The sequence below is a fragment of the Xiphophorus maculatus genome, chromosome 23 (assembly GCF_002775205.1).
Source record: "Xiphophorus maculatus strain JP 163 A chromosome 23, X_maculatus-5.0-male, whole genome shotgun sequence".
NCBI lineage: Eukaryota > Metazoa > Chordata > Actinopteri > Cyprinodontiformes > Poeciliidae > Xiphophorus > Xiphophorus maculatus.
Window position 1 is genome coordinate 16,633,943 of NC_036465.1, and position 14,618 is coordinate 16,648,560.

Sequence of the window (14,618 nt, forward strand, 5' to 3'; positions counted from 1 at the left end):
ATATTATTACATGTAAAATAATCTAAGATATTAGTTTTGATACCCGTTGAACAATTTGTCAGTTCAGTGGTTGGAAAATATATGTATCTACTGCAATATAATTCAAATAAGAAAGGAGAAAAGACCAAAACACACTGAAAAGAGAAACGCTAAATAGAAGAGTTGAATAAAAGCGTTGATAAGAATGAGAAAAAAATTTCAAAAATAATTTAAATATCAATAACTTAAAAACACCTCCAAACCAAGTACCGCTAATCAAAGACCGAAAAACATTTGGAGAGGTTTCTATTCCAAACTAGTGGCTGTTTGAATAGAAACCTCTAAAGTTTCTCTCCAAGGTCCTGAAATAGGTTATTACTGCATTTGTGTTATTACATTGACAGGAAGTAGAAGTGAAATACAAAGTAAAGTTATGAATAACATTACATTATAAATCTCACCTCTAAAGGAGAGTCAGGTTCATCCAGTATGTTCTTCTCACTCTGTATCCGCTGCATCGTTCCTGTAGAACTGGGATCCATTATCAACATGTTTTGACTTCCACCTCGGTCGAACTTAATGTCACTCTTTCTGGAGTCAGTTGTTCTGCAAACCTCGTAATTATACACATGTGGCAGAGTTCCTGTTCCCAAAGTGTCTGAGTAACGAGGTGGATAATATGGAATCACAGGGAGGCTGGAGTGATACAGGATGCGAGACTGTCTCCATCTGTAGATCTTCACTGATATAATAACCACTAAACACGTGATGAAGAGGAAGGAAACCACAGCCAGAGCCAACACTAAGTAAAAAGTCAGATTATCATTGTATTCCTTATCGTGTGGAAATTCACTGAACTCCGACAACACTTCAGGGAAGCTGTCCGCCACCGCCACGTTAACAATGACTGTAGCTGAACGAGAGGGCTGCCCGTTGTCCTCCACTATGACAGTCAGTCTTTGTTTCACAGCATCTTTATCAGTCACCTGACGGATAGTTCTTATTTCTCCATTCTGTAAGCCCACTTCAAACAGCGCTCTGTCTGTGGCTTTCTGTAGTTTATAGGAGAGCCAGGCATTCTGTCCAGAGTCCACATCCACAGCCACCACTTTAGTCACCAGGTAGCCCACATCTGCTGAACGAGGAACCATTTCAGCCACCATGGAGCCACCAGTCTGAACTGGGTACAGAACCTGAGGTGGATTATCGTTCTGATCCTGGATGATCAGTTTCACTGTCACATTGCTGCTGAGAGGAGGAGAGCCTCCATCTTGTGCTTTAACGACAAAAACTAGCTCTTTAAGTTGTTCATAGTCAAATGAACGCGCCGCCAGTACGACTCCAGTTTCTACATTCACAGAAACATATTCAGAAACTGACGATCCTGCAATATTTTTGCCTTCTAAAATATAGGAAATGCGAGCATTCTGATTCTCATCGGGATCGTTGGCTTTCAGAGTGAGGACAGAAACACCTGGAGAGTTATTCTCTGTAATAAATGCGCTGTAAACACTCTTTGAAAACAATGGAGCGTTGTCATTCACATCAGACACTTTAATATTAAATATTCTTTTAGCAGAAAGTGGAGGTGTTCCGTTATCCGTTGCAACAACAGTGATATTATATTCTGATACGGTCTCACGGTCTAAGACTGAATCTGTTGTCAAGGTGTAATAGTTTCTTAGATTAGACTTGATCTTAAAAGGAGCATTCCCTTCAATTCTACAGCTCACCTGTCCATTATCACCTGAATCCAGGTCTTTCACATTTATTATGCCAATCGTTGTTCCAGGAGGAGAATCCTCTAATATGTGACTGGTGAATGACGTCACGCTCAATGCAGGGGCGTTGTCATTTATATCTGCTATTTCAATTATCACTTTACTGGAGTCTGTCAACCCCCACTGATCCTTCGCATCAATTCTAAGTTCATACTTTTTGTCCTTTTCATAATCTATATCACCATTTACGGAAATTACTCCTGTTTTTTCATCAACCGAAAATAAATCACCAAGAGCGCTGTCGAGGTCTGAAAAATAATATGTCACAATTGCGTTTGAACCAAAATCTGCGTCGCTAGCATTAACAGTGGTGACGTAAGTGTCTTTAGGAGACATTTCCGTCACCACAGCTTTATACACAGACTGATTGAAAACAGGCGCATTATCGTTAACATCAAGAACAGCGACATTAATATTTACGGTGCCAGATCTCTGAGGTGTTCCTCCGTCCACAGCGATCAGTTTCAACGACAGATTTGGGTTTGCTTCTCTGTCTAATCCTTTCTGAAGAACCATCTCTGCGTATTTCTTTCCCTCTGCGTTTGAATGTTGCTTAAGAATGAAATTATCGTTCTCGCTCAAGAAATAATCTCTTAGTCCGTTCATACCAACATCCAGGTCTTCTGCGCTTATCAAAGAGAAACGAGCACCGGTGGCAGCAATTTCGCTTATTTCAAAATGCATGCTATCTCTTTTGAACGTCGGAGAGTTATCGTTTATATCTGTAATCTCTACCGTAATCTGATGCAGCTCCATAGGATTCTCTAAAATCATCTCAAAAGTGAAACTACACGGCGTTGTGTCACCACAAAGCTGCTCCCGGTCGATTCTCTCCTTTACTGCTAAAATCCCTTTGTCTGACTTCAGCTCCGCGTACTGGATGCTCTCTCCGCTGACAATGCGGGCCCGACCAGAACGGAGCCTTTTCAGATCCAAACTAAGGTCCTGTGCAATATTACCGATCGGTGAGCCTTTTTTCATCTCTTCTGGAATCGAATATCTGATGTGTCCAGTCACAAAATGACAAATATAACAAAGAAAAATCAAATTGAAAAAATTCTGTCCGACGCAATAACGCCATTTTATCCATCCGGTTCTGAGCGGTATAATACGAACCATGGTTAGAAAAAAAAAAAAAAAACATAGACAAGAATTATATGTTTTCTATTAATCCAAATACTACTCTTCACAGAAAAAATACAGCAGGCAAACGTAATCCTTAAATTTCCTTCGTATGTCTAACTAGCAATGTCTTTTCTCCCTCACAACAGCTCTGATGAAGTTAAGCGGCTCCTCTCTCCACAATGAAGGGAGGAGATGTCTGGAAATGCAACGCCGTGTGTTATGTTGATCAACAGCGTCCCTTAGAGTACAAACTATGTGATACAAATGGAGGTTTGCAATGAGATAGAAATGAGATACGTTCACTCTTTGATATTATAACCAGTCATCAAAACATAATCAAAAGCATGTTTTTACTCAAATCAGTCCGTTAGTAGCGTAAAATGAAAGCCTCTGTCTTATAGGAAACAAATCAGAGTTCCAGTGGAACACTTCATAGTCGGATTAACATTTTCGAAAAAAGACAACTTTCTTTCTAAAATATGAGCTTTTCAGAGTGTTAATTAGCGTCTTCGCATATTCTGATTGCATTAGAATTTGTACTTCACGTTAACATCTTTATTCAACTCAAATGGCAAAAAAAACACACAAAAAACAAAACAAAGCAAAACAAAAAAAAATCAATCTCAGAGAATCTCTCTCTCTGTCTGTGTATCTTCTTACAGGACATAATATTAGCTGAACAAATTACTGAAGGTTATAGTAATTACTTGAATAATAAGTAGCTGGTTGATGTGAAATTAAATTTTTAGAGATCACAGGCTGTGTAAACTATTACAAACATGCCAAAATAGAAACATTAAACATCTACTGCGTAAAGTTAAACATTTTTCACAGGGCTTTAATCCTTACACATACCAGCAATTAAACAGAAAAGCCTCAAATATTACTAACTTACAAAAAGAACTGCTGAAAATTATAGAGTTCTCAATTCAAATTCAAAACATTTAATTAAAAAAAGGACTAACAAGGGAATAAATACTTTTGCCTACATTGAAATTCACTTTGTCAAAACAGTGACAGTAAACGCAAAGTATTTGAGGGATTCAGATTTAGTAGCTGTCCATGGTGCTAGAAAAGACGCTACCCTTCTAGAATAATGACGCTTTATTATATAGTAGCACAAGTTTGAGAAGATTCACTTTCTAACTCACCTCCAAAGGGGAGTCGGGTTCATCCAGTATGTTCTTCTCACTCTGTATCCCCTGCATCGTCCCAGAAGAAAAGGGATCCATTATCAACACGTTCTGACTATTTGCTTGGTCGAACTTAATGTCACTCTTTCTGGAGTCAGTCGTCCTGCACACCTCGTAATTATACACATGTGGCAGAGTTCCTGTTCCCATTGTGTCTGAGTAACGAGGTGGATAATATGGAATCACAGGGAGGCTGGAGTGATACAGGATGCGAGACTGTCTCCATCTGTAGATCTTCACTGATATAATAACCACTAAGCACGTGATGAAGAGGAAGGAAACCACAGCCAGAGCCAACACTAAGTAAAATGTCAGGTTGTCATTGTATTCCTTATCGTGTGGAAAGTCACTGAACTCCGACAACACTTCAGGGAAGCTGTCCGCCACCGCCACGTTAATAATGACTGTAGCTGAACGAGAGGGCTGCCCGTTGTCCTCCACTATGACAGTCAGTCTTTGTTTCACTGCATCTTTATCAGTCACCTGACGGATAGTTCTGATTTCTCCATTCTGTAAGCCCACTTCAAACAGCGCTCTGTCTGTGGCTTTCTGTAGTTTATAGGAGAGCCAGGCATTCTGTCCAGAGTCCACATCCACAGCCACCACTTTAGTCACCAGGTAGCCCACATCTGCTGAACGAGGAACCATTTCAGCCACCATGGAGCCACCAGTCTGGACTGGATACAGAACCTGAGGAGGATTATCATTCTGGTCCTGGATGATCAGTTTCACTGTCACATTGCTGCTGAGAGGAGGAGAGCCTCCATCTTGTGCTTTAACGACAAAAACTAGCTCTTTAAGTTGTTCATAGTCAAATGAACGCGCCGCCAGTACGACTCCAGTTTCTACATTAACAGAAACATATTCAGAAACTGACGATCCTGCAATATTTTTGCCTTCTAAAATATAAGAAATGCGAGCATTCTGACTCTCATCAGGATCGTTGGCTTTCAGAGTGAGGACAGAAACACCTGGAGAGTTATTCTCTGTAATAAATGCGCTGTAAACACTCTTTGAAAACAATGGAGCGTTGTCATTCACATCAGACACTTTAATATTAAATATTCTTTTAGCAGAAAGTGGAGGTGTTCCGTTATCTGTTGCAACAACAGTGATATTATATTCTGATACAGTCTCACGGTCTAAGACTGAATCTGTTGTCAAGGTGTAATAGTTTCTTAGATTAGACTTGATCTTAAAAGGAGCTGTCCCTTCAATTCTACAGCTCACCTGTCCATTATCACCTGAATCCAGGTCTTTCACATTTATTATGCCAATTGTTGTTCCAGGAGGAGAATCCTCTGATATGTGACTGGTGAACGACGTCACGCTCAAGACAGGGGCATTGTCATTTATATCTGCTATTTCAATGATCACTTTACTGGAGTCTGTCAACCCTCCTTGATCCTTCGCATCAATTCTAAGTTCATACTTTTTGTCCTTTTCATAATCTATATCACCTTTTACGGAAATTACTCCTGTTTTTTCATCAACCGAAAATAAATCACCAAGAGCGCTGTCGAGGTCTGAAAAATAATATGTCACAATTGCGTTTGAACCAAAATCTGCGTCGCTAGCATTAACAGTGGTGACGTAAGTGTCTTTAGGAGACATTTCCGTCACCACAGCTTTATACACAGACTGATTGAAAACAGGCGCATTATCGTTAACATCAAGAACAGCGACATTAATATTTACGGTGCCAGATCTCTGAGGTGTTCCTCCGTCCACAGCGATCAGTTTCAGCGACAGATTTGGGTTTGCTTCTCTGTCTAATCCTTTCTGAAGAACCATCTCTGCGTATTTCTTTCCCTCTGCGTTTGAATGTTGCTTAAGAATGAAATTATCGTTCTCGCTCAAGAAATAATCTCTTAGTCCGTTCATACCAACATCCAGGTCTTCTGCGCTTATCAAAGAGAAACGCGCACCGGTGGCAGCAGTTTCGCTTATTTCAAAATGCATGCTATCTCTTTTGAACGTCGGAGAGTTATCGTTTATATCTGTAATCTCTACCGTAATCTGATGCAGCTCCATAGGATTCTCTAAAATCATCTCAAAAGTGAAACTACACGGCGTTGTGTCACCACAAAGCTGCTCCCGGTCGATTCTCTCCTTTACTGCTAAAATCCCTTTGTCTGACTTCAGCTCCGCGTACTGGATGCTCTCTCCGCTGACAATGCGGGCCCGACCAGAACGGAGCCTTTTCAGATCCAAACTAAGGTCCTGTGCAATATTACCGATCGGTGAGCCTTTTTTCATCTCTTCTGGGATCGAATATCTGATGTGTCCAGTCACAAAATGACAAATATAACAAAGAAAAATCAAATTGAAAAAATTCTGTCCGACGCAATAACGCCATTTTATCCATCCGGTTCTGAGCGGTATAATACGAACCATGGTTAGAAAAAAAAATAAAAAAGGAATTATATGTTTTCTATGAATCCAAATACCACTCTTCCCAGAAAAAAAATATACTACTTTAAGCAAACATAATCCTTCCTAATTTCCTTCGTATGTCTAACTAGCAATGTCTTTTCTCCCTCACAACAGCTCTGATGAAGTTAAGCGGCTCCTCTCTCCACAATGAAGGGAGGAGATGTCTGGAAATGCAACGCCGTGTGTTATGTTGATCAACAGCGTCCCTTAGAGTACAAACTATGTGATACAAATGGAGGTTTGCAATGAGAAAGGAATGAGATACGTTCACTCTTTGATATTATAACCGGTCATCAAAACATAATCAAAAGCTTGTTTTTACTCAAATCAGTCCGTTAGTAGCGTAAAATGAAAGCCTCTGTCTTATAGGAAACAAATCAGATTCCATAGTGGAGCATTTCATAGTAAGATTAACATTTTCGGTAAACCAAACGTCAGTGTCCCTTTTCTGATCTGAGTCTTACATGTTTTCAATTAGCGTCTTCAGACACAGCGATTGCATGAAGAGGGAGCCTACAGTTTTACTTCTCTAATGTTTTTATTTAGCTAAAATACAAAAAAAAAAAAAAAACAATAGACCTCTTTTTCTCTCTTTTGTGCCCTCTCTGTCTAATCAATAGTATTTAAAGATCATGGAATGTCTGAAGTATTACACACAAACCACAGCAGAGACATTAAACTTCTGCAGCTTAAAGTCAAGAAATGTTCACAGGGCTTTATTCCTCACAACTACCAGCAGTTATAAAGTCAAGCCTGAAATATGACCAACTTACGCAAAGAACTGCTGAAAAACTATATTCATTCATCATTTCAAATTAAAATCACTTAACTTAGATATAGACTGACAACAAAATAAATACTTAAGTCTATGATGCAATTCACTTTCTCGAAGCAGAAAAGTGAATGCAAAGTATTTGAGGGATTCATATTTAGTAGCTGTCCGTGGTGCTAGAAATGACGCTACCCTTCAAAAACAATGACGCTTTATTATATAGTAGCAGCAGAAAGAGAAGATTCACGTTCTAACTCACCTCTAAAGGGGAGTCAGGTTCATCCAGGATGTTCTTCTCACTCTGAATCCGTTGCATCGTCCCTGTAGAACTGGGATCCATTATCAACACGTTCTGACTACCAGCTCTGCCGTACTTAATGTCACTTTTTCTGGAGTCAGTCGTCCTGCACACCTCGTAATTATATACGTGTGGCAGAGTTCCTGTTCCCAAAGTGTCTGAGTAACGAGGTGGATAATATGGAATCACAGGGAGGCTGGAGTGATACAGGATGCGAGACTGTCTCCATCTGTAGATCTTCACTGATATAATAACCACTAAGCACGTGATGAAGAGGAAGGAAACCACAGCCAGAGCCAACACTAAGTAAAAAGTCAGGTTGTCATTGTATTCCTTATCGTGTGGAAATTCACTGAACTCTGACAACACTTCAGGGAAGCTGTCCGCCACCGCCACGTTAACAATGACTGTAGCTGAACGAGAGGGCTGCCCGTTGTCCTCCACTATGACAGTCAGTCTTTGTTTCACAGCATCTTTATCAGTCACCTGACGGATAGTTCTTATTTCTCCATTCTGTAAGCCCACTTCAAACAGCGCTCTGTCTGTGGCTTTCTGTAGTTTATAGGAGAGCCAGGCATTCTGTCCAGAGTCCACATCCACAGCCACCACTTTAGTCACCAGGTAGCCCACATCTGCTGAACGAGGAACCATTTCAGCCACCATGGAGCCACCAGTTTGGACTGGGTACAGAACCTGGGGTGGATTATCGTTCTGATCCTGGATCAGGATTTTTATAGTCACGTTGCTGCTCAGTGGAGGAGAGCCTCCATCTTGTGCTTTGACCACAAGCTGAAACTCTTTTATTTGCTCGTAATCAAATGACCGAACCGCGCTTAGAACTCCGGTTTCAATGTTTAAAGAAACGTAAACAGAGACTGGATTTCCACCAACTTGTGTGTCTTCTAAAATATATGAGATTCTGGAGTTTTGGTTCCAGTCCGAGTCCCGAGCACTGACAGAAAATATTGAATAGCCAATTGGATTGTTTTCCATTACGTATGCAGAATAGCTACTTTTGTCAAACAATGGAGCGTTGTCGTTGACATCCGATATTGTAAGGCGCAATTCTGTTGACGATGACAGAGGAGGATAACCGAAATCAGTAGCAGTTACCGTTATGTTATACTCTGGGACAGATTCCCTATCTAAATCTTGATCTAAGACCAAATTGTAGTAGTTTGTTAAAGATGATTCAATTCTAAAAGGAAGTTTTCCAACTACAGAACATTTAATTTGACCATTTTTGTCAGAGTCAGCATCTTTAATGTTTAAAATAGCGACTGTTGTACCAGTAGGTGCATTCTCCACTATTGGACTGGAAAAAGACATCACACTTATTACTGGGGCATTGTCATTAATGTCAACTACATCAACTATAACTTTGCTTGTGCCGATCAAGCCACCCTGATCTTTTGCCTCAACTCGCACCTCATATCTCCTCTGTTTCTCAAAATCTATTTCGCCAAAAACATAAACTGTGCCCGTGCTATTATCGATGCTAAAAACATCCGCGGCACTCCCTTTCATTTTAGACAAACTAAAAGAAATGAGCCCATTTGATCCGCTGTCAGCGTCTGTTGCGTTCACGGTAATAACGCTTGTCCCTTTAACAGTGTTTTCTACCACAGACGCTTTATAAACCGACTGATTAAATACTGGAATATTGTCATTGGCATCTAACACGGTCACATCTATATTCACTGATCCAGATCTCTGCGGAGTCCCTCCATCAACTGCGATTAGTTTCAAATGCAGATCGGGACGTTGTTCTCGGTCTAAAGCCTTCTGCAGCACCATTTCAACATTTTTACTTCCGTCCGTATTTACATGTTGCTTCAGTATAAAATTGTCGTTCGGTGATAAAACATAATCTTTCAACGCGTTTTGGCCTACATCTAAATCCTCTGCGGTCTGCAGCGGAAACTGCACCCCGACAGCAGCTAATTCGCTGACTTCAAACCTGATTGGTTTATCTTTGCTTGGAAAGACGGGCGCATGATCATTTATATCCAAAACCTCCACAGTGATTCTGTGCAGTTCCATCGGGTTTTCCAAAATCATCTCAAAGCTGAAGCTGCAAGGCGTAACATCTCCACAAAGCTGTTCTCGGTCTATTCTGTCGTTCACAAGGAGGATCCCTTTGTCTGCATTCAGCTCGGTGTAGTGAACGTTTTCTCCGGTCACAATACCGGCGCGTCCCGTTCGGAGCCGTTTTACATCCAAGCCGAGATCTTGCGCCACATTACCGATGACGGAGCCCTTCTTCAGTTCCTCTGGAACAGAATAGCGAATCTGTCCATCTACCATGTGAATGAAATAAAGCAGAAAAACAAGCAGCCCCATTTGCCGTTGGGTCCCGGAAAATAGTCGCCATTTCATCCATGCGAAGGACACGCATTTTATATTCCCCGTCATTTAAAGGTATAAGCGATAACTGTCCAAACGATTCTTTACTCTGTCGCGGTTTAAAATGCTATTTGATGTTTTTCTCCAAAATATTTCGATTTTCCAAGTCTTCTTTTGTCAGTGCAGTAGAGCTACTGCCTTGAATTTGCAACCAACTAAAACGAAGCGCCTCCTCTGCACTTTCTGCATGAGGACAGCCTTAGTGACGAGATGCACAGAAAATCTTTCACAGACCAACAGCGTCGCTTAGAGTAAGAAAAAAAAGTCAAACGAGGGCTAAAGACTGTAATACTCTTCATGAATCTGTTTTATATATATATATATATATATATATATATATATATATATATATATATATATATATATATATATATATATATATATATATATATATATATATATAAATAAATAAATCCCTCAGTGTAAGATTTAATGTTGAATTTAAATAGAAGAGGGAGATAAAACAGATAAAAATAATAAAGTTAGAGTAAAATGAATGAATGTACAACTAAAGACCAATTGCTAACATCAAGACAGAAAACTCAGAAGCATGTAATCAAAGCTTAAATTACTTCCTGATAGCATCAGAAAGTGATATAGCGATGACATGTCTTCTAGCTTTGACCATTATTTTGGGGAATTAAAAAGGTGACCAGGTGATGATTTATAACATATGATAACTGATGATTGTTCTCTTTTAACCAACACATCCAGACGCGACCACATCTGGCCAGCACATTTTCGGCAACATGGGCTTGTATCCACAAGCCCATGAATTCCAGAATTCCAGAATTTTCAGAATTCCAATTAAGATTTTTATATTTTATATTAATGCCGAAAATAATTATGGCCTTTCTTTTCTCTCAGAAATTCCACCATTTTGTGAAAATAAAACGGCAATGATGTTTGCAAATCTATGCACGTTAGCGTCTACAATGTGTCTGCATACAAATCAGAGAGTATATTTACGCACCTGAGGGAGAATTTTCAGGACTAAAGACATACATGAGTTGACAGCACCTCACATTTTTATCCCCTACATATTTTTGTCCATTTCACGTTGTGTAGCGGCAAAGTCATCTAATGTAGAGGACTATTATTTTCAGATGTATTTTAACTATTCTTTTCAAATGTTTTGTAAATTGACATATAACTTACAGCACAGAGGAAAGGCAGAATGCCAGAACTAACCTCTAGTGGAGAGTCGAGTTCATCCAGGATGCTCTTCTCACTCTGGATCCGTTGCATCGTCCCTGTAGAACTGGGATCCATTAGCAACACGTTCTGACTACCACCTCTGCCGAGCTTACAGTCACTTTTTCTAGAGTCAGTCGTTCTGCACACCTCGTAATTGTACACGTGTGGCAGAGTTCCTGTTCCCAAAGTGTCTGAGTAACGAGGTGGATAATATGGAATCACAGGGAGGCTGGAGTGATACAGGATGCGAGACTGTCTCCATCTGTAGATCTTCACTGATATAATCACCACTAAACACGTGATGAAGAGGAAGGAAACCACAGCCAGAGCCAACACTAAGTAAAATGTCAGGTTGTCATTGTATTCCTTATCGTGTGGAAATTCACTGAACTCCGACAACACTTCAGGGAAGCTGTCCGCCACCGCCACGTTAACAATGACTGTAGCTGAACGAGAGGGCTGCCCGTTGTCCTCCACTATGACAGTCAGTCTTTGTTTCACAGCATCTTTATCAGTCACCTGACGGATAGTTCTTATTTCTCCATTCTGTAAGCCCACTTCAAACAGCGCTCTGTCTGTGGCTTTCTGTAGTTTATAGGAGAGCCAGGCATTCTGTCCAGAGTCCACATCCACAGCCACCACTTTAGTCACCAGGTAGCCCACATCTGCTGAACGAGGAACCATTTCAGCCACCATGGAGCCACCAGTCTGGACTGGGTACAAAACCTGAGGTGTATTATCGTTCTGGTCCTGGATCAGGATTTTCACAGTGACGTTGCTGCTGAGAGGAGGAGAGCCTCCATCCTGCGCTCTGGTTACAAATACAAATTCTTTGATCTGTTCATAATCAAACGATCTAACGGCATGAACGACACCACTTTCTGAATTTACTGAAAGATATTCAGAAATCGGGGAACCACCAATCTGTTTCTCTTCTAAAATGTAGGAAACCCTAGCATTTTGGTTTTCATCGGAATCTTTAGCACACAGAGTTAATATGGAGACGCCAGGAGAATTATTTTCATTAACTTCAGCATTGAACATGTTTTTTAAAAACACAGGGGCATTGTCATTGATATCCGAGATCTGGAGATTAAACGATTTTTTGCTTGAAAGAATAGGAGACCCTTGATCTGAGCAAACAAGAGTTATGTTGTATTCTGAAACAGATTCTCGATCTAATTCAGCATCAATTGTTAAGGCGTAATAATTTCTGACATTGGATTTTATTTTAAAAGGAACATTCCCTTCAATCCTGCATCTCATTTGTCCGTTTTCTCCTGAATCGACGTCTTTAACATTAATGATACCAATTGTTTTACCAATAGGTGAGTTTTCTGAGACTGGGCTGTTAAAAGACATAACGGTAATGACTGGAGCATTATCGTTGACATCGAGAACCTCAATTTCAACTTTGCTTGAGTCTGTAAGTCCTCCCTGATCTTTTGCTTCGACTCTGAACTCAATTTTTTTGTCTTTCTCAAAGTCAATTTCTTTAGTCACATATATTTTTCCCGTGGTTTCGTCTATATCAAATAGATCAGTTTTCCCTGCTTTTGATTTTGAAAAATGATACGTTATTTGAGCATTTAAACCGCTGTCTATATCGCTTGCATTGACAGTGATAACATGAGTGCCTTTTGGGGCATTTTCGGTCACCGCGGCCTTATATATTGTTTGATTAAACACTGGTGCGTTATCATTTGCATCTAAAATGTTAATATCTATTAATACTGTACCAGATTTCTGGGGGTTTCCGCCATCCACCGCAAGCAATTTCAGAGAAAGGTGTGGCTTTTCCTCTCTGTCTAAAGATTTCTGAAGCACCATTTCGGCATATTTACTTCCATCCGGATTAACATGCTGTTTCAAAACGAAATTATCGTTTGGAGTTAAAATGTAGTTCTGCAGGCCGTTCTGACCAACATCTTTGTCATCCGCGCTCTCTAAACCAAAACGGGAGCCGAGTGCTGCGGATTCGCTAATTTCAAATTCCAAGTGATTGGTCTGGAAGGTGGGAGCGTTGTCGTTCACGTCCAGGACTTCTATGGTTACAGGGTGCAGCTCCATTGGATTTTCCAATAAAATCTCAAAAGTAAAGCTGCACGGCGTGGCATCTCCACAGAGCTGCTCTCGGTCGATTCTCTCATTCACGATTAAAGTCCCTTTGTCTGCTTTCAGCTCGGTGTACTGGATGTTTTCTCCGGTCACGATGCGGGCCCGACCCGAACGGAGCCTCGTCAGATCCAAACCAAGGTCCTGCGCTACGTTGCCAACAAGAGAACCAATTTTTAGCTCCTCTGGGATCGAGTACCGGACCTGCGCATTTGCCGGATGAAGAAAGGACAGCAGAAAAACGCACACAAGCCTCAATCGCCATCTTACGCCACCTTCTCGTTGCAGGTCTTTGAACTCCATGTAAAAACTAGTCTTCGAGCAAACGCAGCGACAATCAAAAAACGGTTTAGCTCAGCGACGGGCACATTTTCTTTGAAATTATTTCTGTAGTCAAATATGAAGTCGTGTTGTGGATTAACGTCTATAGTCTGCTGATGTAAAATGCAATGACGAAGGAATAAACCAGCTCTGCCTTAATATGCTCCAAAAGTCTCCCGCATTCACCAGACAACAGCGTCACTTAGAGGAGAAAATGAAGAACTCCTAACTTAAACTCTGCTTAGTGTTGGGTTAAAGTGTCTAGCGCAACTTTCCAAAGAACTCTTGTTCTAGTGCATGATTGAATCCTACTATCATGTCCGAAATAAAAAAAAAAAAAAATTCTTTTAAAGTCGTCCTGTCTCAAAATCACTAAGTGAAGCATTCATGTATCTAAATACATATATAGACACAGACAGAGTTTATTGTCACGCAATTGTACGTTTAAAAACGTACAAGTTGAAAGAAATTTTGTTGCAAGGCTCCAATAATAAATAAATGATAATAAAAGTATTGATGTAAATATTTAGGTCTTCTATAGTTACAGGGTGCATATATGAGAAACATGCAAGTAAAAGACAATATTCTTAATTTATTAATGGTATACTGAGCTGGGCAAAGCAACCTGAATTCAATTAACAAACATAAATCTACAGAATGAGCGTAATTGCCCAAATTTAAATTTGGAACATTTCATAGCAATTTCAAGTTTAAGATTTAAATTGTAATGTTATATAATGTCTAATAAATTAACTAATCTTAAGTAAAATATTTACTTTAAAAGAAAAACAAATAAAAAAATATATAGAATGACATTTAACCAATGATTATTTTGAAACACTGAAATACTAAATATCCATAGTGCGATATAATTAGCAATCAAAAGGAAAGATACATTAGCTGAATCTGCATCCAAACTAAAGGAAAAGCTTCATCTTAAGTATCTCTATTGAAAACACACCTCATTCCAGTGGAAGCAAAAACTTTAACTCAAA

General features: G+C 39.9%; 1 protein-coding gene across 20 annotated transcripts in view; it reads right to left on the reverse strand.

Annotated features, from left to right (window-relative positions):
- Nucleotides 1-14,618, reverse strand: part of LOC102232233 (protocadherin gamma-C5-like) — a 255,082-nt gene that overhangs the window by 149,118 nt on the left and 91,346 nt on the right. The window contains exon 2 of one of the 20 annotated variants that reach the window (XM_023328437.1): nucleotides 4,037-4,768. The exons of 15 other annotated variants lie outside the window; for them this stretch is intronic. In XM_023328437.1, the coding sequence (XP_023184205.1) occupies nucleotides 4,037-4,768 (732 nt within the window). Of the gene's footprint in view, nucleotides 1-440; nucleotides 3,024-4,036; nucleotides 6,631-7,545; nucleotides 10,152-11,181; nucleotides 13,762-14,618 lie in introns of those variants that run through there. 4 more of the 20 variants (XM_023328431.1, XM_023328426.1, XM_023328427.1 and 1 more) reach the window with 4 other exon arrangements.